This window comes from Meleagris gallopavo, chromosome 14 (assembly GCF_000146605.3).
Source record: "Meleagris gallopavo isolate NT-WF06-2002-E0010 breed Aviagen turkey brand Nicholas breeding stock chromosome 14, Turkey_5.1, whole genome shotgun sequence".
Classification (NCBI taxonomy): Eukaryota; Metazoa; Chordata; class Aves; order Galliformes; family Phasianidae; genus Meleagris; species Meleagris gallopavo.
Window position 1 is genome coordinate 19,191,988 of NC_015024.2, and position 13,458 is coordinate 19,205,445.

A 13,458-nucleotide genomic window follows, 5' to 3' on the forward strand; every position below is an offset into this window, starting at 1 on the left:
GGATGCCAATTAGGGGGCAGTTGTGTACAAAAAGAGGCAGAGAGAGCTGGTGCTTATTTGGCCTTAAAAGGGAGATAACTTCCTGCAGTCTTCAACTGCACTGTGGCAGGGTAGAAAAGACAGAGCTAGGCTCTTCTCTGGGGTTATAATGATAGGATAAGAGGCAAGGGATCCCAGATGGACACTAATGAAAGAAAGAAAGTTTCCATCTTCATGGTCATCAGGCACTGGAAAAAGAGCCTGAGAGGCTGTGGGATTTCCATTCTTGAAGATATCTCAACACTCAGCTGGACAAGGCCCTCAGCAATCTGATCTAGTTGGAGCTGCTGTAAGCAGATCTCTCTTCAACCTAAATGACTTGCTGATCCTTCACTTCCTGACTCTTGTGCATCCAAAACCCAGCTCTGGGACAACAGCTTATAATGAGTCCTCACTTGTAATTAATCTCATTTATGAAGAACTGTGTACGGAACATACACAATGGTACACCTAGGAAGAAAGCCCACAGTGAAGCTGGGGAGGGTCATGGGACAGAGCTCCTTCATGTGAGAACAGAATTTCACAGATCTCTCTTCTACAACCAGTGAAAGCTGATCCAATGCTGGCACGTGTTAATTGCTTTGAGTAATCAAGCATTCCCCACATGCCACAAGAAAACGCATGGCACTGTCAACACACACAAGTATGGTTAGCAACCACTGAAGAACATTTGTTTTGTTAGTGGGTTACTCACTTTCCATTCCCCCACCAGAAGCGGATGGGTTTCCTGGACCTGGGGGCCCACCTGGGAGCTGAGCTGTTGGGAAGGCAGAACATAACACTCCTCATAGAGCGAGGAACACTGCAACACAACCAAACACAGCCATCAGCAAGGGCCAGAGACCTCCTCATGTGCCACATGCCACAGGGGAACGAGAGAGAGAAATGTCTTCAGGACTGGAGACCACCCATTACAAAGAAATGCACTGGAATAATTTATAAAGCTTTCACACACTTTCCAAGATTGTCTTGAATGAGCAAACACCACAAGAATAAGGGGAGGCAGATGTCTGAGCCAGACACGAGGCTGTTAGGGTGGGGAGACTGCAAATAGACATTTGACAGCTAGAAAACCCCAGAAGAGAAAGCATTATAGAAGAGTAAGTCAAAATAGAGAAGTACTGGGTGCTTTAACGTATGTAACTTCGGAAACAGATGGGAAAAATGTATAAATCTCTAACATTCATATAGCAGCCTGAATCTTAAAGAGCCTAGTGTACAGATACACAGAGACTGGGTAACTTAAAAACCTGAGCAGTAACTTGTAATGAAACACTCTGCAGTCATAAATCATCCTCTCATTCCTCACCAGCAAAATGCAACAGCCTCAGGGGTGAAATACGGCCACGGTTAGCAGCACATAGCAACACAGCAGAGCAGCTGGTGAAGTGAATCTCAGCACCAACACATCTGTTGCTGCCCTGGAGGAGGGCTCTGAGCAGACAGACCCAGACCTCATGCCTGAGGGGCATTGTGCTGCAGGCACTGCGTGCCCCGCAACTGGGGGAGGGAACGCAAAGGGAGAGACAGAGACATCTAATGAGGTCTGAGAAGTGGCAGTGCAGCTGAAAATCCCTGGTGGCAAGCTGCGTGGAACATAAAGCCACCTTTCCCTGAGCACTGATGAGAGATGCCTTCAGCATCAGCTTTCTCCCAGCAGACAGCAGATTGCAGCTGAAGACTTTGGGGAGAATGGAGAGCCCCCAGCACGTCCTACTCATGTGAGAGAGACAGCTTTTAGAGGAGGAAGTCCAGCAGCACCACACTGGTGAGTTAACACAGCTCCCAGAGCTGTGCCTCATCTGCCTCCCAGCTCTGCCAGGTTCCAGCCATACTGAGCATCCTGACCTTGCTTCGCACCCCGGGAGCTGTGGCTCCAGCGTTGAAGATAATTAAGGCTGAAATATATGACATCTAAATATATAACAGAAGAATGATTTTGTTACCCTTTGGCAGAGGGAGGACAGAGCCCCGATCTGATTAGGGAATTACAGTGATTAGATACCCATAAAATGCAGAATGGCCTTACTTTGGGGAAGAACGTCCGGGTCACGAAGTGCTTGTACTCCAGGAACGGGATTCCTTGGCTGCGGTTCAGCTCCTTGGTCAGATCTGTCATGTCTGTCTGCAGCTCTGCAAAACCTAAGGTAAAGAGACCCAGATGGTAAGAGCTCTGATAATCTACCAGCTGAGGCAGGCTGGCACTGAAACATGCTGCATGTCTCCTCTTGAGGAGACCTCTCTTCTTTGAGAGGGTTGAAGCAGGGTTTTCCAGCGGAGCTGACTACTTTCAGGGTTTACCTGTCAGCACTACACATCATGTTTTGCAGCACATACAGAGAAAAAACCTTCCCCACCTCCAGGACACCAGCCCTGAGGTCTGGTTCTGCAGGCAGATTTCTGCACCCACGGCACAATGATGTACTTTGCAGACAGCAATTGCAGACACTTGGCTTGCTTCTCCCACTGCTCCAACAGGAGTGTGCTGCAGTTTTTGTTGCACATTAAAGATTAGCATGACCTTCAGGCAGCCCTCCATGTGGCCAAGGGCCATTAACCCTGAGATGTGGACATCGGTGGCACCAAAGCTAAGAACCTCACCCAAGTCAGGCAGCAAGACAAGGACAGGGCCACACTTCCATTCACACACACATCCTGATGAAGAAAAATGGCACTGACAGAAAGCTTTCTATAAGTACTTCTGTAGATTTCTACGAAGGAGACGGTGAATGGCTTCAACTCTGCTGTTCTGACAGCTCCCTCCCAGTCTGGGCTCCTGCACTGTGCCCAGTACCACTGACTGGTACCTTACCTTTGCGGATTTCCTCTCGGATCTGCGATTCCATCTCCTCCATCTGCAGCAGGGTTTTCTGCCAGTAGCGCTCTGCTCTGCGGCTCTTTGTGCAAAACACAAAGAGAGCTGGAGGAGAGGAAGGGAATGAGCTTTTTTGTTGAATGGTCCCCTGTTAACATGAGTGCAGAAAGCTAACTTCAGCCTTAGCTTAACATCTACAACAAAACTGGCACTGATTGGGCAGCTGGCTCTTACCTGTAAATCAGTCAAGCCAGCTGGAATTTAACGATCAGGCTTTTGCTGTCACCTTCAGTTTATGTCTGGGCTGTCTATATTTAGATAAACTGCTATATTAGTGAGTCCTGGCTAATTAATGATTACAGATTTTCAGAGGTTTACTACCTGTATTACAGTGTTCATATCTGACATTCTTTCCATGCCTCCAAAAATATGTATCTAAAGACATTAGTGGTACATTAGAAAACGGTGTGCTTTATAACCTTTATTAAAAATAAATTAAATACCTATTAGAAACACCTCATTTGTTGGGAAATAATGAGTTTCTTGCTGTACAGTTGTTCTAAGCATGTAACAAAAAGATGCCAGACAGAGCATACACGTGCACTGTGCAACTTCCAGTGAGCTTAGCAAATTGTTGTGCCTACTCCAGCTCTGCAGCTAAGACTCTCCAGCAAGCACCTGCTGCTGGCTGTGCCTGTTGGGTCAGACAGACCTCTGCTGCCAAAGAGCCATGCATGAGAATGCCTACTTAATACCATTGAGAAGCATTCGGGGAAAAAAAGTTAATTATAAACATCACAGCCTCAAACAACAGATAAGCCATAGATTCAGTCAACAAAAATCTCCTCGCTCCAGTAAGTTTCTATCTGGGGCACTGGTGTGGTTCCCACACAGAGAATGGCTACTTGCTGCCTCTGGATCAGAACTGCAGCACTCAGTGGTTTCCTAACATGAGTGAGACATGACCACCCCTCCACATGCAATAAGAAAACCTGGAAACTCGCCGTCCTGTTCCCTCACCTACGACAGAGAGGACCAGCAGGATGCTGCAGATGACGATGGAGACGATGATAGCAGTCTCTCCTCCACCAAGGTGCAGCATTGCAATTGTGTAGTTGAACTTTCCAACTTGAATCTGGGAGGGAGGGAGAAAGAGGGAGAAAGAGGGAAGAGGGAGAAAGAGGGAGAAGTGAGAGCACAAACCAGCCAAGTGCAGGGCCTCAGCCTCCTGTTGCCATAAAGGAAGGGGCCATGGGCCGCTGGCAAGTCTACTCAGCACAGCTTAAAAAAGGTCCTCCATGCCTTTGGGATGAAAGGGTTCAACAGCACCATCTGATAAGGAAAACTCATGACACTACAGTCTTTCACTTCTGGAAATGAGTTTCACTTCCTTACAGGAATGGGAAGTGAGAGAAACTTGAGCAACAAGTGGAAACAAGGTGGAGAAGAGATGGAAGGATCTTACGGTTACATCTGTGGCACTGCGGGGAAGGTGCACGCTGTGGCATGCTGCAGCAGATCTGGGCACAGGTCTGCCACTGGCTCACATCTGCCAGAGCAGCAGTCCCACATCCACTGCTCACCTTTGTGTCTAAATAGTGTGGTCATGGGCAAAAGTGGACTTGAAGCCCCCAGTGGCTTTCTCTCATTTATTTCAACAATCAATTCAATATAATTTTGGTAAGAGGAATTAATGAGGCTGTGGGTTAGTGCAGAGATCAGTGGGGATGGCCAGAGCCAGGCAGGACCTGGGCACCATCAGACCCCCAACCAGGACAGAGACCAGCAGCAGGACATACTGCTGAATCCGTCTTCCATCACTGCAGGGCTCCAACAGCAAATAACAGAATCCTGGCTGTCACAGCAGGCATATGAGCTCTCCAGAAGAATATTAATCAGCCAGCAAGCCAGTGGGACTTCTGCAGGTCCTGATAACCATCAGTGGTGCAGATCAGGTGGGGACACCGTGTGAGTCTGGCCCCGTGCTACCAAAGCTATTAGAAGTGTGTTATAAAGGCAGCTGTGACTTACAAAAAGCCAGCACGTGGTAACTCCAGCCACATATGAAGATTTGGTAAGGGCACACAGAGATGAAAACAAGCTGGTTGTTTAGCTGCTGGCACGCTCAATAGCTGTGCAGTACTGTAGTGCTGGATATCATTCCCCTGCTTCCTGGAGGACTTACCCTAAATGGCTTACATCAAACCCAAACTAGCAAACTCAAAAATTCCCTTTTATTCCCAGAGGAATTTCCCCTTTTCTCAATTCTCATTAAAAAACAAAATTGCCCTATTTAAAATTTCCATTCATATGACTTAGGAAATTCTCTTACTTCTGCTTTTCCACGTTTTCAGTTTGCAACTGAATTTCATACAGAACGAACCACAGCCAGGACACTGGAAAGTCCTCCAGCACGCTGGTGGCACATCGCTGTGCTGGGTTCGGGTCTTCATCTCCACACGTAGTTCTTCTGCTGACCATAAGAGGTCAGATAACTGACAGTGGGTGGAAATCCCCAAACTCATTTCACAAGGGCCAGAAAGAAAATGACTGCAAGTAGCAAAAGACATCACCTGCCTGGGGGCTCACAGTGCCTCACAAGAACTGACGAAATCCCTGCTCACAAATCACAGCTCAACGTCTGACGGCCAGGCACTCTACAGACCCTCAACACCCATCATGCCAGGCAGCCTCAGCATCTGCCCTGCAGCACGGGAAGCCCTGAGACGCTGCAGGCATTGCACGCTCTGCCCATCTTTCTGCCCACACAGCTCCCCGGCAGGCTGCTGTCAGTGGATCTGGGCAGCTGTGATGCCGCAGCCCTGCCTGTGCACAGCTCCCTGGCACACGGGGTTTTCAGCACAGAGCCCTGCTGCCCAGTGGGCTGCTGGCACTCACCGTCACAGGCAGCTGCCTTTCCGAGGTGCTCAGCGACTCATTGACAGAGCAATGGATGACCTTGTCCGACACAATCTGAATCTCACAGGAGATAAGGCCGATTTTCACCTGGTACTCGCTGCTCTCCAGGCCCAGGTTGTCAGGCTCTTTCTAAAGACAAAAATAAAACCAGGATGTCAGTCTCCTGAGTGGCAGTTGGAGCGGCAGTAGCTCTTCCTGCTGTATTTTCCTTATTCCCTGCTGGTTTTTCAGACCTGAGAGCACTCTCCCTCTCCAAGAACATTCTTTGAGCGCTCCACGGGAAAGCCAGAATTGGACCATTCCCATTTTTGCTCTTTCCCATTCCTCACTCAGGATGGGATATGGGATGAACAAGCCCCTCGTGGAATCTGAGAAGATCTGCTTCTGATCTGCCCTGGCTCAGTGCCACAGATAAGGATCTGAACGCCCACCTGGGGGGGAAGGATATACACCAGAGGAGACATTGAGGGGATGCGACTGCAGGGTCTGAGACGGGGTGAGTGCCTGTGGAGCACGTTGCAAGCAGTAAGGATATCCTGCAGGGAACAACGTCCTTTCAATTAGTGCTGCGCATTGTCTAAGCCCTCTGAACTGCCATACCTCAACTTCCTTGTTAACTGAACTGAACTCAGCAGCCAAAAGTGAAGAATGCGTGACTTGTTTTTGCAGGAACAAATATCTATTGTCAGGGCCTTCTGGAGAACCTGCCTGACTTTATGCCAGTGCTGCTGTTCTTCTCCATACATCCAGCATTTTATTTCGCTCCTTGCTATGACATGAAATGCAGCTTTCTGTGCTCATGCCTTAGCGGGCACCGCCAGGACCGACTGGCTGCACCTCCTGGTGAGCAGCCATCAGAGGCAGCAGGCCACGTGTGAGCTGCCTGAGCATGACTCCTGCTGCTCCCGTCCTCACCCACCTCCTTTCTCCCCACCGCATCTGCAGACAGATGCTGCACTGCTCCTTAGGACTTCCCAGCGAGTAGCAGGCAGCACCCCAAAGAAGCAGAGCTGTAAATATTGCTCTCTTACATGTATAACCAGCGTCAAGGGCTCGCCAGGGTGGTGCTTGATCCACTTCTCCTTCTTGGCTGTGAAGAACTGGGGGTCAGCGTAGTACTCCAGGCTGAACTTGCTGATGTGCAGGGCCTCCTCCGGGTACATCTCCTCATCCAAAGCTGGCCGATCATCTGTGTAGAGGCGGCCATTGAGGTAGAAATCAACAGGAGCGGGCTTGCTCCCTGCAGTGATGTTGGATGCAGCTGGAGAAGGGCAGGTGATCACAGTGTCGGTGTGAACCTTACAGCTCTGGAGACAGGAGAGCACGTGCATCAGAAAAGGCATCCGAGTGCTCTCACCCAGACTCCCTGCTCCCCATTACCAGGTGACATCCAGGGGCACCCACCGTTTGCTCTCTGCCAATGGCACGGACCACCATGGAGGCGTTCTGGACCAGCTCAAAGCCTCTTCCTTCCAGGGTGATGATCCTGCCCCCGCTTTGAAGAGATGGGAAAAAAGAGAAAATGATCACAGAAGAGGTGCCCTTGACAACATGAAGTGTCGAGGTACAACAGCTGGGTCTCACCTCCTGCCATTTTCCCAGGGATACTTCCCAGTTGTCTGAGCGGAAAATGTAACCCAAAAGCCAAAGGTCTTCTCTTATTTGCCACAGGCATCCACACTGCTAGTGCAATACGAGGGAAGGGAGGGGGAGCAGCTGCCCTGGTGGAAAGAGGTGGCCTCTTCCAGCAACAGCAGACTGTTCCCTGCTCCCAGTGCCCAGAGGAGCAGCCTCCCTCTGCATTCTTGGGGTACAGAGCACATTGCCTAGGCCATCAGTGTCATAAAAAGCTAACCTGACCACTCAAAGCAGGGACAAATGGATATCCCTCTTCCCTGCCCCACAGAGAACTCCTCCTGGGGAGTGAAGAGAATCCTTGTGAGGTTGACATGGATCCTGCATCTCCCGGCCTCTTCAGATTTAGATCAACACTTGAAAATTGTTTTGTGTTTCAGCTCCGCTGCCTGTGGAATGTGAAATTTGGGCCTCAATGTGTAGCCAATTAGTGACAGTAACAAAAAGACCCTGATGCACACAAGACTCCTAGGCAAAACAAGGGCTGGAGAATGTGCATCAACTCTTCTGCTCTGGACAGCAGAAACTATCCCCTGAATTTAGTTTTCCCTTCCTCCATATCATACCCAAAGTTTGGGGTATCTGTAAGGGAACAGCCAGGATTCACAAACCTTATTATCTCAAGACTACAAAATGTTCAGTGAGTTTGGGTCCAAGGCCCTAAGAAATCTTTTACAGTGCTGTAGGTACAACACTGTAAATCCAAGTCTCTAAGTGTCTGTCATGCCTGCAAACTAGTTCACAACTTCTGTTCTGCTTTAAACCTTGCTTACACTGTTCATTTCAGCAATGCTCCAGGATAAATCAGATCCAGCTGAATCTTTGCACAGCTTACTGACCCTTCATGGCCAACACCCCACCAACACCACAGCAGTCAGAATACACAAGTGACCAAGCAGTCTGAGGAGAGGCTGCTGTCTCTCAGTGGTCTAAAATGTGGAGACTGATGTGTATATTGAGAAAGCAGACTAAGGTGATGGAGAAATATCCTGGTGGTTTCCCTTGTGACTATGGGCAGTGACATTCTTTCACTGTCTCTGTGTTTAGATGCTGCTCTTGCCACTCAGCATAGTTCACAAGCTGGCTGGGAGCTGAGGTTGGCTGAGTCACTGCTGTGCCTTGTTATTAGCTTTCCCACAGCCTGCATCTTTGGCTCTGTGTTTGGGAATGCCGAGACACAGCTCTGCTCCAAGGGGAGCAGTACGTCAGAGCCTGCTGTGTGCCCTGAGCGTGCTGCTTCCACTGCTGCCCTGGGGGCACTGGCCGCTCCTCAGATGTCCTGGTCAGCCAGGTTTGCCTGGCTCCGCAGCTGAGGAAGGTGGGATTTCACCAAAGGAACAGGAGCCAGAGAGCTCCATGAACAGATGTGAAATTAAAAGCAACATGCTTTAAAAATGAAACATGGTGGCCTTGGGGAACACTGAATACTGAAATAACAAATCACAGCCTATTCTCCAGAAGTTTAATTAACAAGAAAAATCTTTGGGTCTCACAGATCCCTCCATCTGAAACTCCCTAAAGCACATATCAGGTGCAGACAGTACAAGCACCACAGCTGACCTTTTCCCATGTCCAGTGTGCACTGAAATGAACCACAGCCAGTCCTAGTGTGCAAGATCTCTTCTGCTCCAGAGCCAGGTTGCCCTGCATCGCCCTCCTCTGTGCCCTGCAATGCCTCTTCTGTACATGCCTGCAAGGCAGTGGGCCAGACCCAGCAGAAAGCCCTTCCTCCCTGTTGGATCCTCTCCTCCCAGCCTGGGGCCAACCCCCTCCTTTGCAGGCAGATGCAGACACCATGAGCCTGCTCTGAAATGGAAGTCATGCTGCTGCAGCAGCACACTGCAGGGCCCAGATAACATATGCTACCTCCTGGTTGTGTTTTGATACTGCTGGTGCTCTGGGCATGTGATGTGCCTGGGAGCTGCTCTGTGCTGGGATGGCTCAGAGCAGAGAGCTCACACTGCCTGCAAGGGGCTACACTAGGATATTCCAATTAGTTCTGTGATGAAGGTGCAACATTCACATTTGCATTCTGCAATACTTCAACAAAAGCCACAAAAGGAAGGACAAATCCTGGCAGAATCAGCATTTCTGTTAGAGGGGGATCTCACCTAATTTGGCTCTTCTTTGGGTTGATATCTGTTACTACTGGGTTCTTCTCGTACTTGAACGTGATGTTGTAGCTGGCACAAGACCTGTTCTCAAACTGGACACAGACTCGCACGGCCGTGGTGAGCTCCGCAGACGGCATCGTGCAGGTGATGGTGCTGTCGTTGCGGCTGCACAGGGAGAGGCAGGGTGAGCTGCAAAGAGCCAGGGGCAGCGGGGCGGGGGCTGGGGACCAGGGGGCTGAGCTTCCCAAAGAAGAGACAGGCAAGAAGGAGTTTCAAGTCACACACCTATTAACGAGATTACCCACGTATGCCGTTCTGAGCATACACTATCTCAGACTGCCATGTAGTCAACTTCCCATACAGTCAACAGAAAAAGGGCAGGCTCCCGCTTCTCCCCAGTGACAGTACAGGAACCAGTGGGCTGCAGCAGCTACGGGACCTTGGCTGGGCAGGGATCCTATGCTAGCAGCACTATGCAGAGCCTCCCTCTCAAAATCCAGCTCTTCCTGACATACTGGGGATGATACCAACTTTCCAGCACCTCAGTTCCTGTTACTAGTTCAGCATCAGGCAGACCCGTTCCCACCTGAGGTCCGTGCACTGCTTGGAGCTGTTGACGAGGACACGGAGCTCAGAGCCCACATCCAGCCAGCTGCCTCTGATGGTCACTCTGGTCCCTCCAGCCTTCGGGCCATTCTGGGGAGCTATGGACCGCACCAAGGGAAGCTAGAAACAGAGGAGACATTTCTCAATAGTCTTCTAGCCTGGTAAACTGGACACTCCAGAGTGTACATGGGAACTGCTGCAGTAAATTTAAGCATCCAGCATTGCCAGGCTCTCAAACAGCAGCACAGTAAAAGCTTCGGCTGGCTTGGTTTCAGAACAAGGAGAGCCATCAGAAAAACTCATGAGCCATCAGGAAAGGAAATTCCTAATTCATCGCAACTCCCACCATTTCTACCCTTCAGATCCATCTGCTTCTCAGTGCAAAGCCAATGTTAAAGCCCTGTTGGACAATGGCCTTGAGATCTGTGGAAACAGCCACCTGATTCGAGAGAACAATATCAAATCTGCTCTTAAGGAAGCTTCAAATCCCAGTCTCCTGAGGCTACAGGAACTAAGGGGGAAGTTACTTTGCCTCTCACCATATTCAGCAGAAATTACCATGTTTGTTATCTGCATTTGCAGCCCCTGGAAATCTCCCCGAGACTCATGAGCCTGAGGCCCTGATGACTAATGCAGTGCTGAGCCTGCACGTCAGCGCACTGCCCCAGGAGAGTCATCTGGGCAACCTTCCTGCTGGGGCTCGGATAGGACACGGAGGGCACAGCAAGTAATTACTTCAAGAACCCTGCATCAACGGCTCGGTAATCCCCTGTCAAGCCCTCCCACACCCGGGAGCAGCGGAGCTCGGGGCTCAGGGCTGCGCAGCGCTCACCGCTGCCCCTCAGCGCTGCCCCTCACCTCGTCCGCCCGGAGGCGGCTGCAGCCCATGTGGGTGAGCGGCTCCGTCCGCCCGGCACTCGTCTCCTTCCCTGTCAGTCTCAGCCACACAAACAAACTATTAATAGCTATCCTTGCCCTTGTCCTACACTCACGCTGCTTCCATCCCTCTCCAGCCGTTTCCTCTGTTGTTTCTGATCATTACCCACTTCCACGAGATTCATTTTGTTAATTTGTATTTCTCTGAGTGTCTGCAGGCAGCTGTCTGCCGCCCTTGGCCCCAAACCTACGTATTCAAGTGTGCAGCTACAACAACAGAGAGGATTATTCCTGCTCCCCAAAGCCCTCCAGTTCTTTTCCTCAGCAACAGCCAGTGGTTGCTGCTCCTTACATACTGCCAGCACCAATTGCTTCCATCACAACCTTTGCAAATTCAGCTCACTGTGCAAATTCAGATAATTCAGAGCCCACTGGAATGCCATGGAAAAGTCTGGAATGCATTTCTCCCTCCTCCTCGTCAGAGTTACAGCCAAACTCTGTCTGTCTAACAGTGACTCTGAAGGACACAGCATCAATACCAATACCAAAGAGTATCTGTTATCTTACAAAGGACCAGTACTTCTTTGGAAAGGCTGTTCTAGAAGTCCTATAGTCTTCTCTAGGTAAACTGGTATTACTGCTCATGCTCAGATCTTACTGACAACAGCTTTGTGTGGTGCAGTCTACATGCACACAGAGCAGGGCATCATCTCATCCGCTGTCCAAACTTTGCTGAGAAAAAGGCTGACCAGGCTGAGACACACAGACACGAGACAGCTTTCTGCTGCACCGTGTTGCAAAGACAGCTCCTGTCCATGCTCCCCAGGAGCAGCAGCCTTCACCATCAGCCTGCTGGGATCCAGCACAGACTGGCCTCAAGTTCACAGACTGGCTGTTGTTTTCTTGCTTTATTTGGTGCTTTTACAGGTGCTTCCTGAGAGATTTTTTCCTTGCACACCAAGAAGCTGCTGAGCTTTTTCCACTCTTCAAGTCCTTCTCGCTTTGTCAACAAAACAATTGGTGCTGCAGCAGGTGATGGGATGCCTTTGCTAGAGGCAGCACACCCATCCCGATGACTCAAGCCCCAAAAATCTCAAACCCCAGGTTACCTACGGGAGGGGGGGTACCCTATTTCTACCACGCTGCATGATCTCCTAGATGTTTTGGATGTGAACAGAAATTTCTGGAAACTGTGGGAATGGGTCCCACAGCAGTCGCCCTCCAGGAAAGAGCACTGAGCCAGCTCTGGCCATGCCTTCCCCTCCCCAGCGCTCTTCCTGATGGCTGTTGCCAGCCATGGTTGTCTGTGCCAATCCGAACACCGAACACACCACCAGTTACAAGCATGAGGGATGGTGCTCCATGATCCCATCCTAAATTCCTCACAAGAGCTACCAGGAATCAAATGCTATTTCCTGGGGCTCAAGTATTCCCTCAAGCCACTAGACTGCAGTATAGTCTATTCTTCCCCAGCAAGAGCAACAGCATAAGCACAGACTCCGAATAAGCAGCATGCTCTCGGCACCCATCCCATTCTGTTTGCCCTGGATGCATGGGGCTACTCATGAATAGTGTCTAGCCAGAGATGAGGGTGCTTGTAAGAAAGAGAAGAGCTGCATGGGTTTATTTTAGGTTTATAGAGATGAAAGTCATCTGAGTGCAGTGGCACAGTACAAGTCTATAAAGGGCTTTTCTTTTCATAATGACACGGGGTTAGCTCCAGTCTAATCCGTACACAAGATTCTCATGTGAAAACTAAGACAATCTTTGCAACAAAAAACACAAGTTCTAAGTAATTCATGGTACCTAGCTTACATAGCAAGAGACTTTGCAATTTGTATGAAGTCTCACAAGTCACAACAGCCCTTTCATAAAAGAAAAGGAAGAAAAATGAACTCCTTTTATATAGCAGGAGAAACAGAGATGCAAGTAGGGCAACTGAGGAACCATCTCAAGAGTTGAGAATGGAAACCAAATTTCTCGATACAAGTAGTGCACTGTGACTCCTTGGCTGCAGTTCTGCTTCTTGCTCTCATGCCTGGGTTTGCCTCTATTGTTCTGGTAACTATAGATAAGAAAACACACCGGCTGCTCTTCATGGACTCTGACAAGTTTTGCCATGGAACCTCTTTCTTGAGGCAGCCGGGGGATTGGAGGACCAAGGCTTGTTTTTAGGGGTACGAGGAATGTGTGAGGGTCGCCACGGAAGCCTCCGCCAGGCAGTTACTCACCATGTAGGAGTACCGCTCCCGAGACTTCCCTTCCCGGCTGACGTTAACTGTTACCACATCAGCAAACACCTGCTGAGCCGCCCCGGTCCGGCACACGATCCTGCGGGCCAGAAGGTTTGTGCAGCACTGGGCAGAGCCGCGGCTCTTCCTGCAGCGCTGGGCACCGCTCCCGGCCCGGCCATCCCAGTCCCGGCCGCCCCCGGGGCCGCTGAGGCCAAACCGC

The 13,458-nt window shown here is 50.1% G+C and overlaps 1 protein-coding gene across 1 annotated transcript in view; it reads right to left on the minus strand.

Annotated features, from left to right (window-relative positions):
• Window positions 1–13,458, minus strand: part of PLXND1 (plexin D1) — a gene marked incomplete at its 5' end in the record, with an annotated part of 64,013 nt that overhangs the window by 21,477 nt on the left and 29,078 nt on the right. The window contains 10 exon segments of the mRNA XM_019619985.2: window positions 734–841; window positions 2,069–2,181; window positions 2,852–2,959; window positions 3,875–3,989; window positions 5,753–5,902; window positions 6,805–7,080; window positions 7,178–7,268; window positions 9,520–9,687; window positions 10,109–10,248; window positions 13,236–13,454. Coding sequence (XP_019475530.1) covers window positions 734–841; window positions 2,069–2,181; window positions 2,852–2,959; window positions 3,875–3,989; window positions 5,753–5,902; window positions 6,805–7,080; window positions 7,178–7,268; window positions 9,520–9,687; window positions 10,109–10,248; window positions 13,236–13,454 — 1,488 coding nt within the window.